This window comes from Gorilla gorilla, chromosome 12 (genome assembly GCF_029281585.2).
Source record: "Gorilla gorilla gorilla isolate KB3781 chromosome 12, NHGRI_mGorGor1-v2.1_pri, whole genome shotgun sequence".
Lineage (NCBI taxonomy): Eukaryota > Metazoa > Chordata > Mammalia > Primates > Hominidae > Gorilla > Gorilla gorilla.
Window position 1 is genome coordinate 136,155,560 of NC_073236.2, and position 23,856 is coordinate 136,179,415.

Sequence of the window (23,856 nt, forward strand, 5' to 3'; positions counted from 1 at the left end):
ACAGGAGACAGTATTCCAGATTACTAAAGAAGTCAGCACCATGAAGGCATAATATTAGGGCCAAACCGTCCTTCACTAATGGCCTGGAAAGTTCTCACGACACGGATATATGCACCTTCCCTGTGTCCATGGGGATGCCAGTCACCCTGATGCAGAGCCAAGAGCCTGCCCAGCAGGCAGCACAGGTGCAGAGTGGGGCCGGGCAGCCAGCCACCCTCGCGCAAGTTCTCCAGGCTTGGCCCACTCGGATGCAGCCACCCACCCAGTCCATGACTGTCCCAGGAACAGAGGGTCTGCACAAACCACATCCTATGTTCCTGCTCCATAGGAAAGAAGGAGGTCCTTGGACAACTGCACACAGGCAAGGCCTCAACTGTGTGTCATGAAGAGTCCTAGCAAGAAAAGGTTCGTGGGGAAATAAATAGAATTAACCAAAAGCTTATACATAATTTTAACTCTAGGACTTCTCTGAAACAATACACTCATGTGCACCGTGATTCCCCCAAGGAGAGATATGAGAGTGGCACCTCCCACGTGTGCATTTTCAAAGATGCAGAACGTGGTTTGGGCAACACCACTCTGTCTACACGGCCTGAGCTTCATGCCTTGCCTCTGTTGATCAAGTGCATGGGATTTTCTTGTATCCACTTCTGGAAGATTTCATAAGCTTTTGTGAAACACCCGCTGCATGTCAGGACCCGGCCAGTGGGAGACAAGGTGAGGCAACGTCCTCCCCACGTGTGCTGTGCAGGAAGGGTCCTCCCGGCACTCAGCTGTCCCCAGCATCCCAGCTGACAGCTGCTCTTTCTGCTCTCGCCACGCACCGAGGATGCAGAGGGAGGACAGATGACCTAGCTCACCCTCAGGGGGTCTTCCTGTCCACAGACAATGGCTGAGAGTCTGCTTCTGTGTTGCTCAAAGCCACAGGACTTGTGTAATATTGTCGCTTGACAGCGAGAAAGTTCCATTCACTGAGACTTCGCCCTACCTGGTGTGGAAAACTGCTGCACAGAAAACGCTTTCTGGAAGCCCCTCCTCCTCCATGGCTGGTGGGTGGAGCATCCCAGGGACCTACTGGCCCTCTTCCCTCCTCTCACCTCACATTAGTGTGGGGTAATCGAATTCACTCCACTGCCTCAAAGACGATGGAAATCAGAATCACCGGCAACCAAAACTTATGAATATGCTTATTATACGCAAAGTTATGACAACAGTGTTTGTCATACGAGGATTCTGCCTGTGTTGAAAAGTTGTGTTGGACACACAGTCTACAACCCAGAAAGCCACAGTAACATCCTAGTGACAACGGTATATTTGGCATACAAGTAACAGCCTAAAATGTCCTAGTTTCCTTATCACTAGAAAACTCTTAAGTGGGCAATACGAAATATTTTAACTGTTAGTTTGGATTTGCGAAGAAAATGAAATCTTTTAGTCACTTTTGACATGTCAAGGAAAAGAGAAAATAATATTACTAGAAATTTAGAAAATATGACAGGACTCATAGGAAAGGTGCTCAAAATGCCAAAAAAAGGAAGTGGAAAGCTAGAATATTGAGATGCAGTCTGTAATATTTTTCAAATGTGTCACAGAAAATAAGAAATACAGCAGAAGTTAAAAAACAAAGTCCAAAGTTAAGAGTGATCCATTCAGAGAAAGGAGTGGAAAAGTTTGCTGGATACCAGGATTTGGTGGTTTATAGTTACAGGAGCAGGGGTGGAACCTCATCTATTTTAGAGGAATAAAAATGGAACTCTAATGCTAATATTGACCTTTTAGAGAATATACATTCTTTGCTCAAAAACTAAGAATTGGAAATGTACTTGTTTTGCCTTCAGGTGGGTAGTGAAGACAAAGCATGCATTTTAGGAGATCACTGAGCACAATCTGCCATTTGCCCAAGTGCTGGAGACTCACTCAGGTACGCAGCTGGGCTGGAACCCTGGCCTGACCCTGCCCCTTCTCAGAACCCTGCTCCCCACTCCTCTCTGAGGCCAGGAGGAGGGAACAGTGTCCCAGCATCCACCATGCACCAGTGCTGGCCGCACACTCAGGCCACACACAGACCTGCACAGAGGAAGCACCCCCATCTATGGATAAGGAAACAGAGGCTCAAGGTTTCATAATCATGACATCTGATCACACTGTTTACTCCATTATTCAGTCATCATTCCACAAAAAAACTACTAAGGCCTCCTCCATGCCGGGAATTCTGTGAGGTACAGGGCCCAACAGTGAGCGAGGCAGCCAGCCCCTTTCCTTATGGAGTCAGTAGCTTAGTGAGGGGACAGACACAATCATCAAATAATGATGAAGCCAAATTTGCAGTCACACACAGTGAAGTGTTAAAAGGCGTCTCTCCAGCAGAAGCTGTGGGGGAGGTGGGAAGACAGGAAAATGCTTGACACAGGATCTGAGATGAGCAGTCTCTAACTAGGAGGAACACAGAACATTCTAGAGTCCAGAGAGAATTTGCAGGGAGAGGGTGAAGGATGACGCTGAGGCAGGCAGGAGCTGATGGAATGGAGGGAAGACGGCATGGACATTGGACCCCGGATACCCACCTGGTCCACAGGCACCTCCAGCTGCACGTTGTGCTCCTCTTTGACGTCCAGCGCCCCTTGGGTTTCCTTGCTAGGAGTCGGTGCTTTATACACGTCACCTTCTGGGAGAAAATCACACAGACAAACTTTTGAAACCCATAGAGAAGCTGGAGTCCACTGCATATTTCCTGACCCAAACCCAAGTTACAAAGCCGGGCATCCTGGAGCTTCGGGCAGGCCACCTGGTCTGCAGTCCCAAACCCCATCCGCCTCACCCCGTTTCCCTCTCGCCCTTCCTGTTTGCATCTGCCAAGGTGCTCAGAGTGGTGGCCTCGATTTTAGCCCCGTCTGCTTTTGTCTCTGTCTTCATGAAGGTCCTGGACCCTGAAAGTCATGCAATTGCTGTGCCCACCACGGTAGTCAGTCCACAAGATGAAGCACAGGGAAGGCCTGTGTCCACCAAGCCTGGGTCCAGTTAATTCCATTAGAAATAAATACATGCAAAGTAACCCCACTGGACAGCAAAGTAATAGAATAAATTTTAAGAAAATGCAGCTTCAGCCAGGTGCAGTGGCTCACGCCTGTAATCCCAACACTTTGGGAGGCCGAGGCAGTTGGATCATTTGAGATCAAGAGTTCAAGACCAGCCTGGGCACCATGGAGAAACCCTGTCTCTACTAAAAATACAAAAATTAGCCAGGTGTGGTGGGAGGTGCCTGTAGTCCCAGCTACTTGGGAGGCTAAGGCACAAAAATCACTTGAACTCGGGAGGCAGAGGTTGCAGTGAGCTGAGATCACACCACTGCACTACAGCGTGGGTGACAGAGTGAGGCATCATCTCAAAATAAAAGAAAAGAAGAAGCCAAGAGGGGAGGAAGGGTGTTTAGGAAAAATGACTTCCAAAAATGTTCAGCTGCTGCAGAGAAGTGCAGGAAAGCCTCTCCCACCACCTTGCTTTCTCCTCCATAACCAGCCACACCACTCACAGTCTCTCACTAAGTATCCATACATGAGACGGGACATGAATGTGCCTCACTCAGAGCTGGGTACCCAGTAAGAGCTCAGTGAGAGTTAGTAATAGTAGCAGAGTGGTAAAAATAGATGTCAGAGCACTTTCTAAATTATCTCATTTTAAAACCAGCTCTGAAGATCCATCTTTTAAATGTCTCTTATACTCAAAAAATACATCTAAACAATCTCGATGGCTTTTATGTTCATGTTTCCCCCAAAAGATAGATTTATTTGTTGTTTTCTATGTCATCAGTCTTTAGAAAAGAAGATACTCAGTCCTGGTGTAAGCTGATTTTAAATATGTATTTATCTTGGAGGCCCCCTAATTAGAGAATCCCATGCCTTCAGCAGTGAAATGTTTTTTTTCTGCTCTGCCAACTACTGAACTACCTACAAGCTGAACCTTTTATTAATAAAGCAGATAGTTACAAGCCAAACAATATTTCTGGAGTATAAAATTTCTCTGAAAAAAAAAATCCCATGTTCTTAGCCTGGTAAAGTTTCGAACTGCCTACAGCAGAATGAAACTGCATGTCACCTGCACCCCTTTGGACTAAAGGTTCTGCCAATGTTTTCTTCTTTTCTTCTTTGGCATAATAAACAGAATCCTGTGTTTTAGGGGGTATGCCATCATATTTACAAGCTTCTTTTCCTTTGGAGTCCACCTACAGGACAAATGAAGAAGAGAAAGTCCATTAAGAACAGTGGGATACAAGGAGTCCAATCAGGTTCTCTTGGTGTGGTCAGGAAGACACAAGCTCCTCAGAGAAACAGTAGGAGGAAACTCAGGCATCTCCAAGAAGCCTCACTTCAAATGCAGCCTCTTCTGCTCTATTACTTGCATTCCCCTCTGAAAAGCAGCAAAAATAATTCTCTCCCTCCCTCCCAGTGCCTTGGCAGGCAGAGAAGGTTAGTCCACTTCCTAACTGTAGGTGGCCTTCCTAAAACCTGACAAAATAAGGGCTCGCTTTAGAGGAACAAGCAAGTCAAAGGAGGCGCCTCTGGTTTTTTGGAGACACTCTTTAAAGCTGAATAAAAACTGCTGTTCAACAAGCATCACAAAGCCGTTCCTGCTGGAACCTCTGAGGAGGATGAGAATATCTGTGATGAAAATTAGCCATGTGGCGGTTTACTTTGGGGTTGCAATAAGGGAGAATTCACATGTTTTTTAATCTGTAAACAATAACAAAGCACAACTAGAACACAAAGTAAGATGACATGCAGATACCTGCTCCTCAAATTAGGACGTGGTCACATCCTGATGAACATGTCCGAAGGTGAAAGTATCTAAAGTCGAAAATGCATTTAATACACCTAGCCTACTGAACATCATGGCGCAGCCCTACCTTAAACATGCTCGCAACACTGACGTTGGCCTGGAAGCGGGAAAAGTCTTCTGGCATCGCCGTCCACTGCAGAGGGCATGTGGCTGACAGGGAGCTGTGGCCGTCACTGCCCAGCATTCCGAGTATCCTACGGCTTTCTACTGAACGTGTGAAGCTTTGGCACCATCATACAGTCAAAAATCCTGAGTCGAACTAAGTCAGGACTGCCTGTAATTCCCTTAGCACCATTACTGTTCTATCCCATAAACTATCTTTATAATACAAAATGTCTTTTTTAGGTTTTCTTTTTTTGATCTTTTCTCAAGTATTTGGAAGTGAATGCAGGCTGAAGTATATAAATAGGTATTTCTCCCGAGCTCCCTATGTCACTTAAGAAATGTCAAACTAAAAACACCTGCCTTGTACCATTAATATATCGTATATGATGCAAACTGCCAGGTTTTCAATCTTTGTGGAAATTAAGGTATGAAAATAGCCCTCCAACCTTATACATGTGACCACACAAAATGTTTCTACCTATTTTAAGGAGTTTTCCTACAAGCTGAAATCATGTTCTTAAAGAGAAGAAATGAGATCTTAGCAGAACTGGTCACAGAAACAGAAAATGGTATATGGTGCTTGTATTTTGGCTGGGGGCTGGGATTCTGAAAGTCTAGTTGCTTCTCTTCAGCATCACTGAGCTCTGGTTGTTGAGACACATTTTCCATAACTTTGGCCTCTAAGATAAAGACACCGTGTGTGTGTGTGTGTGTGTGTGTGTGTGGTGTCCTATTATCTCTGGAATAGTACTCAAAGGACAATGACAAGCATGCACGACCCACCCTCGTAATGAGGGCACAGAAACAGTTGTGACACAGAATACACAGCAAATGAGAACCGCCCACGGTGTGACCCAGCCCCCACCACCCTGGGCACTGCAATGAGATACTAACGCGGAGCCTCCACCCTGACGTGGAAAGTCGCCCAAAACGAAAGTAACTTTGGATGCAGCAGGATGGCTGGGCAAACAGGGGGCACCATGTCATTACACCAATTTATTTCTCATCTCATACCTTACCCAAGCACACGCAGGAAATGTGAGTTTTTGCAAATACCTTATTTCTGTGAAATCGGGAGCAGCGCGGGTGCACCCTCCTGTCAAGTCTTGGCTCAAATCGTCCCTCTGCCCTGTCATTCCCAAGAGGGGTGCCCTGTCCCTTCCCTTGCCCTTCACACTTTACCCACAGCAGCATATGTAATCCATAGACAATTTATTGATGATGTTTGTTGTGTTTTTCTTTCATCAGCAGAAGGTTAGAAGCCACCCAAGGGCAAGGATGTTGGTTTGTTTCTCCATTAAGGAATTCCCAGAGCCTAGAACCATGCCTGGCACATAGCAGATGCTCAGTAAATATTTGTTAACTGAACAGGTGAATAATGCCAGCATGCCTTACCACTTCCCACCGTTCAAACCCTTAAGGAGGTAGCCACAGCCTTGGGAAGACATCCAAACTCCTTAACCTAGCACAGTGGTATTCATGCTCCAAGACCCACCTGCCTTCCTAGTCCAAGCCATCCTTCCCTGCACCATACCTGTGCTGCTACAGCTCCCTTCCACGTGGAAGTCCCTTCCTCACCTTCTTCTTATGACGGCTCATCCTCCAAACCCCAGCTCAAGCCTCACCTCAACGGTCTGTTTGATGTGTTCCTATGACACCCTGACATAACTAACCACCGTGCTAAACAAAGAGTCAGCTCTCAATATGTGCGTGTGTTCAATTCAGCAAGCATAATAGTTGCTCAGTAAATCTCTGCTGATTTAATGAACTGAGCAGGAGGATGGAAAGACAGTAGGGAAAGAAGAGTTGAAAATCTGACTTTTCTTCAGACAAGAAAATGCAGGGCATTGATAGACACAGATTCTGCAGGCCAATATCTATATTAAGTACATATTTTATCTGAACTATTGGGGAGGTTTCTTACATCATGCACCTTTGCCTCTTAGTATTTTAGTACTTAATACTGAAGACGTGGGATCTATTTAATACTTCAGAGTGTGTTTCCTCACAACAGAAACATCATCTCTTACATAATCAGAGACAATTGCCAAATTCAGGATATTCATCTGATACAGTATTTTCATCTATTCTACCATCCATATTTCAATTTTGTAATTGTCCCAAAAATGTGCTTTATAGCATTTTCCACTCAAGAAAAGATCTGTTCAGGATTCACATCACATTTAGATGTCAGACCTCCTGAGTCTCCTCTCACCTGGAATAGCTCCTCAGACTGTCTTTCATGACCTTGGCATCTTTGAAGAATGTAGGCCTGTCTTGCATTGCTTTATAGAAAGATCTAGAGTTGGCTATGTATTAGTCCATTTTCATACTGCTATGAAGAAATACCTGAGACTGGGTAATTTATGAAGAAGAAGAGGTTGAATGGACTCACAGTTCCACATGGCTGGGGAGGCCTCACAATCTTGGCACACCTTCCCCACAAAGCAGTGCCCCTGTCCTTTCCAGCTAATGCCATCTGCAGGACATACAAATACGCTCTTTCCTCCCAAACTTCCCTGCCCTAAACTGTGGTCCAAGTCTGAGTCTGTCCTAGTCAACCTTCAGAGTAGAGCTTGTTGATGAACCTCATTTAAGTGGAAGATCTTGACTTCTTAAACAGCGCAAATTACAACACGAGTTGGAAAACTGACTAAAAGAAAGCAACAAAATGTTAATTCCATGGAAAAGGGAAAACATAATCTAACCCCCAAACACTAAATGAGGACCTTACAAATTGAATCATACCCAATCCTAGTATTGCACTTACTTTTCTTAATTTTGTCCAGTTTAAACTGTCTTTTAAACGTGGAGTCTCAAAGCAGTTCACAAAACTTGGGTCAGAGGAGAGCAGAGACTACATCTTTCTAGTTGCATATAATAGAGGTAAGCGATGAGAAATGATGAAGTCGATGCCTCCTCTGGTTACATTACAATTCTAATTTAGTCTGCTCATGTTAACTACCATGCTAATAGACTAAACATCTGCAAAGGTTGCAATAAAGCAGGATTCAAATTTTATTCCAGTTTTCTATATCTGAGCAGCAGCATCCTCAACAGTCACTGAGCAGCTCTGGTGGGTGAATTCATTCATTCCCTCAATAATCGCCTACTGAGTGTCTACAAGGTATCCAGCTGGAAAATACATGACTAAAGAGCACAGTTCTACCCCGGAGAGCGCAGCAGAGAGAAACGCACGGGTAGCACCAAGCGCAAGTGCCTCACTTGGTTTTGTGTCCAGCCCAAAAGAGCAGAGTCCATTCTAAACGGTGGGCTGTGAAGGATGCTGGAATGAGCCCAAAAATGGCTTTACAGAGAAAATGGTGCTTACAGTCAGACAATGGGAACAGTCAACAGTAGGACATATATTCCAGGGAGAGAAGAAAGCAGGTAAGAGTAAAGGCTGTGAGACTAGAGACCCCGTGCAGCATGGTGGGACTAGGGCCACCTTGGCGGGTGCTCTTGCATTGGTGACACAGAGCTGAACAAGGATACGAAAGCCTGGGTATGAGCCAGGGTCCAGGGCAAGGAGCCTTCAGTTACCGCGTTAATTTTTCGATTTTAGAAAAATCTATGACCATTCTAGGAGCCTGGCTGGCAGTGGGAGCTCCTGAGCTGGGTGACATCCCGAGCCGCGCTCACCAGCGCTGGGTCGCGGGCCCACCACGTCAGCTGTGTGGTCTCAGGTCTCTCTGAGGTGCGATAAAATGGAGATGGTGCCTGCCTCCTGGGGCTGTGCTGGGGATCACAACACTTCAGACAGGGAGGGATCTCAGAGCCAGGCTGGCAGTAGGCCAGTGCTCATCCAAATGCCAGAACGAACCTCTGTGAGTGAGTGGAACGGGTAAGACTTGACTCCGGACACACTGGCAGCGGTTGGGCATCAGTGGTGGTCCAGGGGAGGGGTGTGGAGGGTCTCTCTCAGGAGAATCAGTGGGCAGTGTACAGACATAACCCAAGCACTCAAGGTCCATGTCCCCTCAGGATAAAGTCCAAACTCTTGCCACCCTCCCCCAACACTCAGCCCTTCACCCAGGCCCAGCCTGCCTCCCCATCCCCTTCCCAGGCAGCCTCACACACGCTTGCTGTTCCCCAGCTTGTCAGTTCCCCTAAAGCCCTACTCTCTCCAAAACAGCTGCCTCCTCTCAGCCACCTGGAGAACTCTCCTACACATCCTCCAAGACCCAACTCAAAGATCGTCTTGTTCCCACACTGATATAGTTTGGATGTTTGTCCCCCGCCCAAATCTGATGTTGAATTGTGATCCCCATCCTTGGAGGTGGGGCCTGGTGGGAGGGGTTTGGGTCATGGGGGTGGACCTCTGATAGCTTGATGTGTCCTCACAGCAGTGAGTGAGTTCTCACGAGATCAGGTTAAGTGTGTGGTACCTCCCCTGCTCCCCCCGACTCTCTCTCTTGCTCCTGTGTTTGCCATGTGAGATGCCTACTTCCCTTCACGTTCTGCCATGATTGGAAGCTCCCTGAGGCCTCCCCAGAAGCTAAGCAGATACTATTCCCATGCTTCCTGCAGAACCGTGAGCCAATTAAATCTCTTTTCTTTATAAATTCCCCAGTCTCCTATATTTCTTTATAGCACTGTAAGAATGAATGAATACACACAGCTTCCTTCCCCCAATACCCCCTCTGCACACTACACCACGTTATGAATAGTTCCACGGCCACATGCCTTGTGGTTTTCCACTTACACAGCCATTTCTCCTTCCAGCCTGCAAGTTTCCAAGGACAGGAGCAGGACAAAGTTCATGGCACTCCAGGTGGCTTTTGTCAAAACAACATGGATCTACAGCAGCACTTGGTTAAAAAAAAAAAAAGGATCAAGCAAGAAAACATGGATCAAGCAGGAATCCATGGCTTTCACAAGGAAGCATGCATGAACCTCACGTCTTACACCCACATTTCTCTCCGTCTCAAGTCTCAAGTCCTCCAAAATCAATGTGAGCTCTATTTACAAAGGGGACAGGTACCGCTTCTCAATTTCATTCATCTTTCTCCCTATTGAAAATGTTTTCAGAAAATGAACCTGAGGTATGTTGGTTTTATTTCTCTGCAGTGCTTGAAAGACTATTATTTTTCTCCAGAGCCTATTTCAATTAATCCAGCTATATTTTAATGCTATTATAAAAGATTGTCTAGCTCAGGCACACAAAAGGCAGCCTCCCAGGGTAACTTGGGATGAGCCAGTTTGTCTAATTGAAGGACAGTAACAACCTATTTCAGAGTCAGTCCATCCTCAGGTAAGGAATGACAAATGCTGACAGCAAAAAGTTCCCATGCGAATGTCCCATTTCCATCCCAAGTGGGTCAAGGTCTTCTACCAATGAACCAGGCCTGCTTTGAACATTTATTAAAGTGGAAGATCTGCTAACATTGAACCTGGCTGTTGCATCCTCAGGCTGCTAAAAGATGACAATTGCAGCCTTGATTGTTGTGATATATTGCTCCAGCCTTGACATGATTAGCCAGCAAATGTCAATTCCAAAGCACTCATTTCACAGTGAAATTTACTGTTCAGAACAGGTTATTAAAGTGTGGGTCTCAGTCTGGTATGCGCATGCCTCTGCAACTGTTTTCATGCACACACACACGCACCTCCTTAATTTATATGCTTTATCTCCTTTTCATTACCGTTCACTACGAACACTTGTGCTCTATGCCCAGAAGAATTTAATATTAATGTTCTGATTGCAGATGTGATATAAATACAATGCTTATTAACTATTTACTGATTTTTCACAGAAGCCTGCACCATAAAACATTCATTTTAATATGTGAACGCAATTTTAAACATTTATCTTCTTTGGAAGGCAATAGCTGTTAAAATCACAGTAAATGCAGTTCCTGTAAAACTGAATGCTATATAATGAGAGTAGCTTCATTCAATTACTTTCATTGGACTAAAAGTTCCAGTTAATTGTGCCAGACAGGATACTGGCAGACTCATAATGACATATTTTCCAATGCTCAAATATTTGAATCAAGCAATAAGTGAAGTGAACCAATAGAATAATGCAGGCTATTTTCAAAGTATATTTCAGATGTGCTAATAACTAAACTGCATTCATGACATTTTTTTCCATTTCCTTGGGAAATGGGCTTTTTTTTTTTATTTTACTTTAAGTTCTGGGATACATGTGCAGAACATGCAGGTTTGTTACATAGGTATACATGTGCCATGGTGGTTTACTGCACCCATCAACCCGTCATCTAGGTTTTAAGCCCCGCATGCATTAGGTATTTGTCCTAATGCTCTCCCTTCCCTTTCCCCTCACCCCCTCACAGGCCCCAGTGTGTGATGTGCCCCTCCCTGTGTCCATGTGTTCTCATTGTTCAACTCCCATGTATGAGTGAGAACATGTGGTGTTTGGTTTTCTGTTCCTGTGTTACTTTGCTGAGAATGGTGGTTTCCAGCTTCATTCACTTCCCTGCAAAGAACATAAACTCATTCTTTTTTATGGCTGCATAGTATTCCATGGTGTATATGTGCCACATTTTCTTTATCCAGTCTATCATTGATGGGCATTTGGGTTGGTTCCAAGTCTTTGCTATTGTAAATAGTGCTGCAATAAACATATGGGTGCATGTGTCTTTATAGCAGAATGATTTATAATCCTTTGGGTATATACCCAGTAATGGGATTGCTGGGTCAAATGGTAGGGAAATGGGCATTTTTAACAGTGCAAATGCAAGTTCTTTTGCTGAATTAAGAAAAAAATATTTTCTTCCATTCAAAATGGAAACTGAGAACTAAGAGGCGAAGAGCTGTGCTCTCACATCTTTCAAACATTCTGGACAGTGCAGCTCCAACAGCTTAAATTAGACCTTCATGGCCTTGGAAGGAAGTCTGATGACAGAGATCCAGGAAGAGTAAAATAAGAGGGAAGAGAGGAGGGAGTCAGCATTCCCTGAGACCCACAGAAGGGAGGTCCAGTCAAGCCACTCGAATGTTAAGTACAGCTGGGATTCCAAGTACAGAGGTCAGAGGCCAGATGCCTGCTCTTAAAACACTACAGCTTTGCCTTGATGGCAGCAGTTAGTTTACCAAGGAAAAACATCATCACACATAGATGAGATGTCACCTACTTCACAGACATCTGTTAGATGCAAAGGAGCCCCATCCTTCTATTCCACAGAGAATCCACAATGATAATCCCAGACAAACACGGAAGCAGATGTATCCTCTGCTGGACACACAAGGAATTTGACTTGACATCGAAAATATTTTTATGCATGGATATTATCTCTCATGCCTCCCTTCACTCTCATGTAATAAATGTGCTCGTCTAGAGCAAAGCAACTTCTCACACAAATGTGCAACCCAAAGTCCTGCTTCCTCCTCCTGCAGACCTGATCCCGGCTCCTGAATGCACCACCCTCCCGCCATCCCTGGAATCCTGAGGTCGGTCTTGACTTCTCCCACGTCCTCCACAGTCATCTCGAGGTGCTACATTACTCTCTGTTATTCTCCATCTCACTTCTTTGAATCAAGATTCCATGAATCATACTGCAAACACGTAGCTATTTTATATACCACTAAGAAAGAAAGGAAGTGCCATTTAAAGTATGTCAGCATGCTTTAATTTCCTAGAAGTTCTATTTTCTACTTACTGAAGAAGCCCTTCTAGAACCATTTAGACACCCATTTTTATGACATAGCATGCTTGTACATAAAGAAAAATGAGAAAATAACAGAAACAAATCACCTGAATACCCTCCAAGATTTTACATCCAGAGTCTGACTCTTCTGAGCCACTTTTTGACTCCGAGTCAAAGGCATCAGTGCTTCTGCATGCAGCGTGGGAAGGACGCCCCGCCCTCATCTCTGAATTGCCCCTGAGCCATTGGTACCTGAACTGCACATTGTGGTGCTGGTGCTTCTGCCCTGCAGAGTCGAAGGCAATCCTTTTGCACCACTCTCAGGAACAAAACGCATGTGAGTGTGGTTGGTTGCTTGCTGGCCACACAGCCCTCCCCTCTCAGGCTGCACACAGGTTTGCAAAGTGAATCGGCTCTTCTGTGCTCCTCTGTTGAGGGAGAGCCTATTTCTCCACCTCCTGAAATCTAGGATAGTTTGTGACATCCTGCTGGAAGATGAGAGGCCACATGGAAGTGAACCAAAATGCTCAACAACCAGCACTAGCGGCCAGATGTGTTAGTGAGGCCAGCTTGGACATCCCAATCCAGCGAACCTTCCGCTGAACACAGCCTCATAAGCAACCAAGGTGAAACCAGCCCAAGACCTGTGCAGCCAACCCACCGGACTTGAGAAATCATAAACCCTTGTTGCCTGAAGCACCTGGGTTTGGGGGTGGCTTGTTATACCATGCAGATCACTGACGCCGGCAGCTGCAACTTTGTGTGTCGACCTCCCTGTCTCAGGTCCTACACAAGAGCTGGCTGTCACTCTGCAAGAATAGATGGAATTGAAGAAGAATATACTCAATTGATAGCAAATTTGCATCGTGATGTTCTACTTTTAGGCCTTTCCGTGTATATAATAACGTTTCGTTTCAATTCTCATAGAAAAATCATTTTGAGGATATTTTACACAGCAGTTAAGCTCAACATGTACAGAATCAACCCCACACACAATTCAGTTGAAGACACAGTCAAATGAGCAGCTACAGCCAAGTTTATCCATGAGCAACCAGCACCTACAACATGGCTGCCCACAGGAGTCCTGAGACGCTGTCAACGTCAGATGCACCTGTTCCAGGGATGTCGGGATGTGGGAACATGCCCTCCATAGAATCAATGATACACAGCATCTCTCAAGTCCCACTGTTCTGCTCCACCTGTCACCTCACTGGGAATGTCACAGTTTTTCAGGACCAGCCCTTCCCTGTCTATTTTGCTCCCTTTTCAGTCCATACAATTTATTCCATCAGTACTAATGAGTTATCAAGTAGATATAGTCCATTGTACTCCCTTGCTTAAATCTGGATCCCTGCAAATAAAAACATCTTCCTGGGGAGCCCAGCTCCCCTGACCCCTATGTGCCCACTCTCACAGTGCTTTCCCCCCATAGGTATCAGGTGTTTCTTCCTGACTCCACTGGGCAGTGTTGATGGGGAGACATAGGCAGATGTGGAAGTTAAACAGCTTACAGGAGAGGCATCAATGATCTGTTGGAACTGTGGAGATGGGGAGGTTGGTGCTGGTGGCATCTGGGGTGATTTAATTACTGGGATTTAATTTACTGAGCAGGAGGGCTGGGTGAGGTCTGCCAGGGTTACTCCCATGCTATCGACACTCTGCCTTCTCCAGTCGTGGAAACTTACGCTCCACTCATCTTTGTGTCTCTCGTGCTAGCGGAGTGTGCTTAGCATGCTGCCAACACCTCACCACGGCCTCATGGACGCCCAGATGAATCAACGAGCGCCCCATTCAGGCCTGATATCCTGTGAGTCACAAGTTCTAGGTCATGTTTGTGATATGTTCATTGAAGGGTTAAGAAAGACTTTCTGTTTTGTATTCTAGGTACTTTTTTTTAAGCTTGCAAATTTAAAAGAAAATCCAGCATCCGATTTTAAAGAAAGCTGATACTTTGATTGGCTGATGTTATTAGAATGTGCACACCACCAAGGGTCCCAACAGCCCCCCATATTCCGCAAGGCAATATCTTAATGAAGAGCACTCCTGTATTTTTTTTTTAATTTCGTACCTTCTTTTCCAAAAAGATGTTGTGGCAATTCACATAGAAAATAGATAAAAGGTTTAACGAGTTAGAAATGGAAAACCTGGGGCAAGCAAGTAAAGAAACAAACACATTTATCATAAATGGCTAAGTTGCTGCAAATCATCATAAATTCCAGCCTCAGAGAAGCCCTGTGTGTGGAATTCTTTTCATTCTTAGAAACACACCCACTCTTCAAAATGAGGCCAAAAAAATTAATACTGAGTTTTAAGATAATACATCTTTACAGATGTAGACCTTTATATAAGGAACAATGGAGTAAGGCATATCATTTTTGTAATCTCAATGATCATTCTTCATTCATCCATTCAACAAACACCTAATATTAAAATGTGTTTCTTAGAGAAAGAAAATCTAAAATAAATAAGGTGATCATTCAACTCAAGAAGCTACAAAAATAACAAGAGTCAATTCAGAAGAAAAGCCTTGGCAACAAAAGCCAGAGAAGGACAACATGAGAAAGAAGTCAGACAGGCTAAGCTCACTCATGAGCAGACATGCAGAAATCTCCAATAAAACGTGGCAAAACATATTCAGAAAAACATTTTTTAAAACATCAGGCTTAATCAGTGAATGAAGTTGGATAAGGACCGTGGCCGTGAACTCGGCATGAAGACTCAGGTCAGCAGTGTCGTTATTTCCAACAACACCACGCTGCATTAGCGCAAGTGCAGAGGAAGTGCAGGCTGGGCTCACCCAGGGCTGAACACTTGCCAGGTGCACACAGTGGCTCGCAGGTGAGAAACTCAAAGCTATTTGCAGGAGAGTGATTAAAATGGCAGTCATGAAATCTGAGCTGCAACAGCAGAAAAGCAAAGCCCAGGGCTACCTGTTAGTTACTGGGAAAGAAAAGACCAGGACAATGCCGACCCTCAAAGCCAGTGTGTCACAGTAGGGAGGGGACTTGAGCCAGTGAGCCAGGCAGACAGGCACTGGAAAGAGTACGTGTTCAATAGCTTTGTCAAATAAATATTAATGTCAATAGAACCACTAAAAGGCAGTTTTTGTAGGATGATCAGGGATATAGGAGGATCATGTAAACAGTTACAAGGACTGGTAAGCCCCTCTAGGACCCAGCTTCTGCAAATCTTCCTGGTCCTGGATCCTGATACCTCCTTGTCATTATTCCTCATGCTTTATGCTGCAACTTCAAACTGTGTGATCAGCACACACACACACACACACATATGCATCCATACACATAGGTACACAGACATCCACACACACATGCATCCATACACACACATGTGCATCTATACACACAAATGTTTCCATATGAATACCCATGTATGCATCCATAAAAACATATGCCTCTATACACGTGTATGCATCCATACACACATATGCATGTGAATGCATACATACACATGTATTCCTATGCACACATGCACACATATGCATCCATATACACATGCATCCATACATACACATATGTACTCATGCACACATGCACACATATGTATCCATATACACACCTCCAAACATACATATGTATTTATACACCAACACATATGCATCCATACACACATCCATACAACATACGCAGGCAACATATCCATACAACATATATGCATCCATACACACATCCACACACATATGCATCCATACGTACACACACATATGTAGTCATAGGCACACACATATGCATCCATACACACATGCATACACACATATACATCCATATGTACATGCACACATAGTCATATGCACACACATACATCCCTACACATTCATACATACGCACCTGCATGTGCATTCATACACACGTGTACTCCTGTGTACACATGCACACATGTCTCCACACACACATGCATTCATACATACACATGCATGCCTCCATACACACATGTATTTAAATACATACATATGTGCATTCATACATACACATGCACCCATATACACATGCATATACACATATGCATCTATACATGCATGTGCGCCTATGCACCCACACACACATGCATATACACATATGCATCTATACATGCATGTGCGCCTATACAAACATGTATTCATAGGCACACACATGCATCCACACATACACATGCATCCATGTACACACGTGTACCCATCATATGCACATCATATACACATCATGTACACATCATATGCACCCATGCACACATATGCGTCCATACACACACATGCATCCATACATACACATGCATCCATACATACACACACATGCCTCCACACACATGTATTTATACACACACATGCACCAGTACATACACACACATATGTATTCACACACACGCACATGCGCATGCAGTGAGCTGCTTCTCCCACTGCTGCCTTACTGTTCCATCTGCCTGGAATGTCCTCCTCCCACCCACCGCCAGAGCCCACTGCCACTCATGCCAAGCTTGAGTCAGTTACTCTCCTCCCTGTCCCGTAAAAGTTCAAATATATTTTTGTCTTCACACCTACTGGGTTGCATTATAAATACCTGTGTGCCTCTCAGCTCTGGACTCTGTGTTCCAAACATAAACTTCCTCTCCTATTCACACCATTCTCAGAAGTGCACCTGATTTTTCTTTATAAGCCTGGCACTGATGCTGGCCCAGGCCCTGGCACTGATGCTCTGTTTACAGCTCGGGCCCTCACCCTGCGCTGTGCCCTTGTTAATGCCAGAAGACGCCAGAATCAGAAACAAGTTACTTACTTGTTTTAAAAAGTTACTTACTTTTTTCTTTCTCTGTGAGTTTTTTTCAACATTCGCATACCTTCTGCAAGACAAAAGATGTTCAACTTGAAATGTAAAGCCCAGCCCTAAGTTATCTCTATAAAATGCAGACTGCAGCCTTGTCTTTAGGAGGGAAGTGACCATGAGGAGAAGCAAGCTGTCCACAGAGGACACGGCTCATGGCAACAATGATTTCCCAGCTTTGGGAGCAGAAAACACCCCAGGAATCTGTTCAATTTCCTTCCTGCAGATCAGATAGCCCATCCTCCTTCTACCACAGTAAAGAGCCCCTGTCCACCTGCTGCCTTTGCAAGTGCAGGCATCCCATTTCTAATTCCTCTTTAGTGAGGCTTTCTCCAATAGCTGCTACTCAAATTTGGAAATGCTTCTATCCCAGGATTCTCTGTAAATTCAGAGCACCTCCTTGGTCTATTCTGTGTAAGCTGCGTGAACTTCAGTCTCTGAGTGATTGCATGTGGCCTCCTGTTGACCTTAAGCTCAACAACTTCGGCAAGGGGAAAAGATATTTAAGCCAGTCAGACCCGGTCAGAGCTTCCCAATGAACAGATAATGGCAAAAAGCAAAACACACTGAGAGGTGGGAAACACGTAGGGGGCAGGTAGAAAGAATGACTCAACTCCACAGCCCCACAGTGTTCCTCCTCACTGTGCTGTTAGGACTATTAGCACGAATTAAGTCAATAAAATCAAGAAATATCCATGTGTGCCAGGCATACAGGTGGGACTCTAACCTAACCATCTGCCTGGATATCAAACTGCTGTGGGGTCGTCCTTGGCAGACAGGACAAAGGGAGCCTTTCTATGCCTTGAGGTGCAAACCCCAGCAGCACGTGAACCAGAATAGGAGGAGGCCATCCCGGACGCTGCGCCCTCAGTGGAGGTTCAAGCACTCCAAATGCAGAAGGCACTCGTACCACAAAACCTAAAGGATAGAGGAAGGCTGGCCACCTGCATGGTGTTCAAACCATCTGTCCTGCTCCACCATAAGATGAAAGATGGCAGCTCTTTTTCTTTGCTCGAGATAATGATCATTGAAAACTTGACAAAGAACTAGCTGCAGGAAGGTTCCTAGTAAGGCCTCAAGTCATGTCCTACACGAAATGCATTTCAAACACACCCGTCAGGGCTAAACAATTGAAGATGAAGAATCCCACAGATGGGCTTCGGAACCACCCATCTCAGCACCCTTCACCTCCCTCCTGGTCACTGCTTCATGTCCATAAACACACACACAGTGTGGCACCCGCATAGCCATGCCCAGATTACTACAAAAATCATGGCTTTTTTCACCAGGAGAGACTGACACCCAGCACAAATTCTGTATTTTAGATATGGGGAAGCATGCCAAATTAAGAAAACAAAGCATCATGCTGGGTGCATCACAGGCAGGCATAACTGTGCCTAGAATCAGCTCTGAAGCTGTTGCACATTTCAACTCCTGATCTCTAAGACTCCTGGTATCCCAGAGAAAAGCAGTGGACTCTGTGTAGATCTTGCTGTCCTTGTGAATACATCATACAAGAGCAGTTCCCCCATGCCTCATTTTTAAAATCTAAAATTGTATCATATATTAAATAAGAATATTACATTTCACTACTGAAAAATAACCAATAGCTGAACTGGACCTATTTGGGAGAGATACTGGGGAAAAGGCTAATTTTTTTCCAAAACTCAGGAAAGAAAGGTATGAAGCATGCTCACTGTTGGACCTCACTGGGCACCCTTGGAGACTTCCAGTAAGGAAAATATTTGAAGGTCTCCAGTCCCACAGCAACATAAAAGTGATTGTCTTGCAAATCCTTTGAGTCGCCCAAAAGATGCCCATTCATTGTAAATAATCTGTAAAAACAGAAAGAAGAAATGAGATAGAGACTTGAGGACCAGTAGCATAGGGCTTGGGGTATTTGTGTATACACTATGACATGACTAGTGCATGGACCGCTGGAGAAACAGTGCTCATCGTAAGCAAGTGTTATCCAAATGGGCCAATTAAACCCGACGGGAACTGCTCTTCCAGGATTAGACTTGCTTTCTACTTTTAGATTTTTTAATTAAAGTGTATTTTTAATTATATACAAGTGCTCAGAGGCTCCTGAGAACCATGTTACACTCTTGGTTAGTGTTCAATTAATTTTAACTAATAACAGCTAAAATTAATACAAATTGGCCCACATTGTTATAACAATACTTGGAAAACAAACCAGGAGTTATTAGCAAATAATATGCATTTTTATAAGCACCAAAAGACTAATATTAGTCTACTTTTTACTCAGTAATCCTTTTCAGCAGGTACTCCTTCACTAGTTTATTTAAGAAATGATACAATTAACTCAATGCTGAGCCTCTATATGCATAAGACAATGAGGTAGGCAATGCATTAGATAAAAATAAGCAAAAGAAAGTCTCTGCCTCCCCAAAGTCAGGAAGCACACAAAAGCCTACAAAGCTAAACATGACAAGAGAAGTGCAAAGGGCTGGTGTCCCAAGAGGAGAAAGGCTGAACCCAGCTGCAGGCTTCACAGAGCTGGAGGAACTTGCAACAGGGTCGGCAGGGTAGGTGGGATTTCATCACGTACGGTGCTGTAAAAAGGCCAGAACCCAGGGCGAGGAGGAGAACTGACAGTCGCTGAGGGTGAGGTGCAGGCACAGCTGTAACTGCGCAGGACATGGGCAGTTTCCAAAGGGCCTTGAATTCCGGGGAGGAGCATTTATCATTAATTTCATCAGAATGAAGATTTCCAAGGAAGAGAGGATAAGGCTATGTTTTAGCACTAGTGAGTGGGCAGCTGTGGCCAGGATGTGACTGAGGAAGAATTGCCCCTGTGGGAGGAGGCTCAGAGCTTCTGCAAGAGCCTGAAAGGAAGGAATGAATTAGGGCAGGAAGTGCAGGAGCAGAAGAAGAGAAGAAATGCAGCGGGCATGGAAAGGAGGAATCTATAGAACCTATCCCTCCGCAGAGCTGGGCGTCAGAGCTGCCCAGAGGGTCAGCTTTAGAGTTCTGGGCCCCACTGCAGAGCTCCCAGCTCAGGAGGCCTGGATAAGGCCTGTGTGTGGCATTTCTAACAAGCTCCTGGCTGACAAGCTGCTGCTTCTCCTGGGTCCCATCCTGAGAGCTGCTGCCTGAGACCGACCCTGGAGGCATCAAGACAGGAGCCTGGGAGAGGCATGGCGGAGCTGCACCTGGGGAGCTGGTGGGCCCGCCTGGAGCAGAGGCTTCCATGGGAAACCCAATGCTTGGAATTCTGTTCTCCTTCTGCTGGGGCCTGGGGACAGTCAGTCCCCTTTGGTGGACTTGGACAGCCAGTACCAGAATCCCCAGGAGTAAATCAGGAACATGCAGAAGCCTCACTAGGGAAGTGGGGGACTGACGATGGTCCTAAGGAGAGGGCACCCCCAAAGCAACTGCTCTTGGGGGCCAAACAGCAAGGCTTTGAAGGGTGGGAACACACAGACCAAGAATTCACACACAAATATGAAAAATGCCATCAAAGAGATGGCAGATATTCCCGGTATGAAACAAGAATATGAAACCATAAAACAGAAGCAAGTAGAAATACTGATGTGAAACTCAAGTCGTGGAAAGAAAGATCACAATAGGGGTGAGTCGTAGAATGGACATGGAGCAGGTGCAAGCTGCTGTTTGGAGGTAAAACTGAGGAACGCCCTTAGAGGAAAGCAGGGAGGAAGAAAGAAGCAGGATCTGCAGAAGAAGAGCTGAGAGATGAGGGTGAGCAGACGTGCCAACACCGGTGAAAAGAATTTCAAAAGGAAGTTACAGTAAGAGTGGAAGGAGGAAATATGTACAGAAATCATGAAAATTAATTTCCTGGAACTGAGGAAAGAGGACAAGCCACAGGTAAAAGAGTCCATGGATGCCAAAGAACAGAAACTGCAGGAAAACTCGCCGGCAGACATCTGAGTGTGACACCCAAGGTCACAGACAGCATCCTAAAGGCACTGACTGGGGAGAAAGACCTGGCCATACCGCCCGGCAGGACAGGACTGACTGGGGCCTTTCAGCAGCAACACAGACAGGAAAGACACTGATATTTTCAAAATCTAGAAGGAAAGAACATTAAAGCCAGCCAGACCCTCACGTAAACAGAAAGGACGAGATTAAAATGTCCTCAGGCTTACAAGGCCTCAGGAGATTCGCCACACAGACACCCACGCCAAGAACATTTTTAGAGGACGTGGTTAAATAAAAGGAACAGCGAATCCAGGAGTTGCTATGAGAATGACGTGAAGTAAAGGTGACCAAATACAAGGACCAATTTGTGTTGTCTTTTTTAAAAAAGCTAAGATCAAAGAAAACATATTCATCATAACCCAAAATTCAGTTCTCGATCATAGCCATGCGATAGGGGCTGTTGAGGGGAGACCAAGGGACAGAAAATCGTGCTTATGTTCTTGGCTGGGGAGGGGGAAGACATGGAAATCAATCAGCTCAGAATCTCCAAGGCTTGCTGACTGGCAGATGAGGGAGAAGGTGTGTGCAGTGTCCAGCGTGGATCCAGGGATTCTGGGTGCCAAGCAGAATGATGGAGCCAGGAACAGGCAAAGGAAGGCAAGGAGTGGGGCTGATGGCTTGGGGTGGAGGGGGGGTAGAGGGGAAAATGAGCTGTCAGCAGCTGGGTAACTGTAAAAAATGCACCTGAAAAAACTCAACTGGAATGTCTCTGCATAAACCAAAGGCATTTCAGGTTTTCCTTCCAGCAGCAGGGGTCTTGCAGGAATGAAACTGGCTGTTTTTGTGTTCATTTGTTTGCTTCTAGGAAGTTGTGTGCTTTTCATTCAGGGATGGAACTATAGATACCAAAGAACAGGACTGTGGATAGCTCAGCGCAGGACTTGGGAGATGCCCGCTGAGTGGAGACAGAGCCACGGCCACCAAACTGTAGTTTAAACCCCATGGGGCCAACAGGACACCTGGCCACCCACATGCTGGAGGAACAAACGGTTCAGGCACATTCCCCTCGGACTCTTCCCTAAACTCATCTCGGCCTCATTTTCTTCTAAGAGAGGTACAAAGTCTACTCACAGGGTGAAGGGAAGTAGAAATTCCTCGGTGGGATAAGACAGGAAGGAAGTTCCAGACAGAACGTGATGCATGCATCCACGTGAAAATGTGAGCCTGTATGTGATGTTCAGATTACACTCACACAGACATAGAAATGTGAGCTGGGACATCACATATGGAGAACGGTGGCTTTTACTGAAGTGTGAGTCTCATGGAAATGAATAGCCAGAATATGGATATCAAATGAGATCATGCACATAAATCAAAGTGTTTTGCATCATAACACGCTAAACACTAGGTATTTCTATTATTACCTATATCAGAAAATGTGAGCACTAAATGAAACGGCCATTTGCAAAATTGTTTTATAAATTGGAAAACATTACCAAAATGTCAATTATTAAATGATTTTTAATGAACCTTAAAGATTGGGGTTATAGTAGAAAATGTAAATATCTCTAAATTAAACTAAATCCTTTACCAATAAACAGCCAATTTGGCTGTTTTCCCAAAATAAAGGTACAGTCTATCTTACAAGAATTTTAAAATATTTATGTTTAATGAGCTTCCTTTTCAAGACCATGTGGTGATTAAAAGATAGATGTGATTTTCAGCTAAGGCTTCAAAATCTCTGGATGCAGGGTCTCACTGGGTACCCTGAACCCTGGACTCCAAGCTCATGGGTCTCAGCTGTTAGTTCAGCCAGTTTCCCCCCATTAAGGGACTAAAAAGCAGAGATTTATCAGACAGGGTCCCAAACTTTAAGGAGCTTAAAATATACTAGAGGAGAGATGACAAGCCCACAAATAACCATAGTCCAAGGTTGATGGGCTATTTATCAGGAAGCTGAGCCCAGAACTCAGTCTTCAGGTGCCTCCTCCAACACCAACTCCATCCCACCCAGCACCTCAACCGCCAATACCATCCACGACACTCAGATTGTGTGTCTGTTTCTCCAGCCTGACCTCTTCCCTGACTTCACACTCACATATCCAGCCTGGCACATCCCACTCTGATGTCCAACATGCCTCGCCAACTGGACACATCCAAAAATTAATTCTTAACTCCCCCAAAACCTGTTCCTCCTCCCACTTCCCCTTCTCAGGAATGGTACCGACAGTCACCCAGCTGCTCTGATCAGAAGGCTGGGAGTCTTCCTCTCTTTCTCCCTCCTCTCCCCTCCGGCATCGCCTCCCCCATCACACATTCCCCACCCCCACCCCACCCCCATCTGTCGCTCACTCATTCCTACATGAGGTTGATCAGCAAGCCCCACTGCACACAGTAATGCAGCCAAAACCTGCCTGCCTTGGCCCGGCCACTGTGGTCTCCCCCAGATCACCTGCAAGAGCCTCCAAACAAGTCTCCTATCCCACCCCGGAGTCAGGTGGTGACGCTCCATGCTCAGAATCCGCCAATGGATTCCCACCACACTCACTAGCCAAGCCTCTCAGCGAGGTCTACAAGCAGCCTTCACT

At 45.2% G+C, this 23,856-nt stretch overlaps 1 protein-coding gene across 4 annotated transcripts in view; it reads right to left on the reverse strand.

The window, feature by feature from the left end:
• The window catches only part of DCDC2C (doublecortin domain containing 2C), a 146,924-nt gene that overhangs the window by 76,364 nt on the left and 46,704 nt on the right, over positions 1 to 23,856 (reverse strand). For all 4 annotated transcript variants that reach the window (XR_010130074.1, XM_055378719.2, XM_055378721.2 and 1 more), the window contains 4 exons: positions 19,060 to 19,197; positions 17,339 to 17,381; positions 4,093 to 4,219; positions 2,565 to 2,665 (listed from right to left, as the gene is read on the reverse strand). Coding sequence is in view for 3 of the 4 variants with exons in the window: in XM_055378719.2 (XP_055234694.1) it covers positions 2,565 to 2,665; positions 4,093 to 4,219; positions 17,339 to 17,381; positions 19,060 to 19,197 (409 nt within the window). In the remaining variant the exon portion in view is untranslated. The remainder of the gene's footprint in view (positions 1 to 2,564; positions 2,666 to 4,092; positions 4,220 to 17,338; positions 17,382 to 19,059; positions 19,198 to 23,856) is intronic.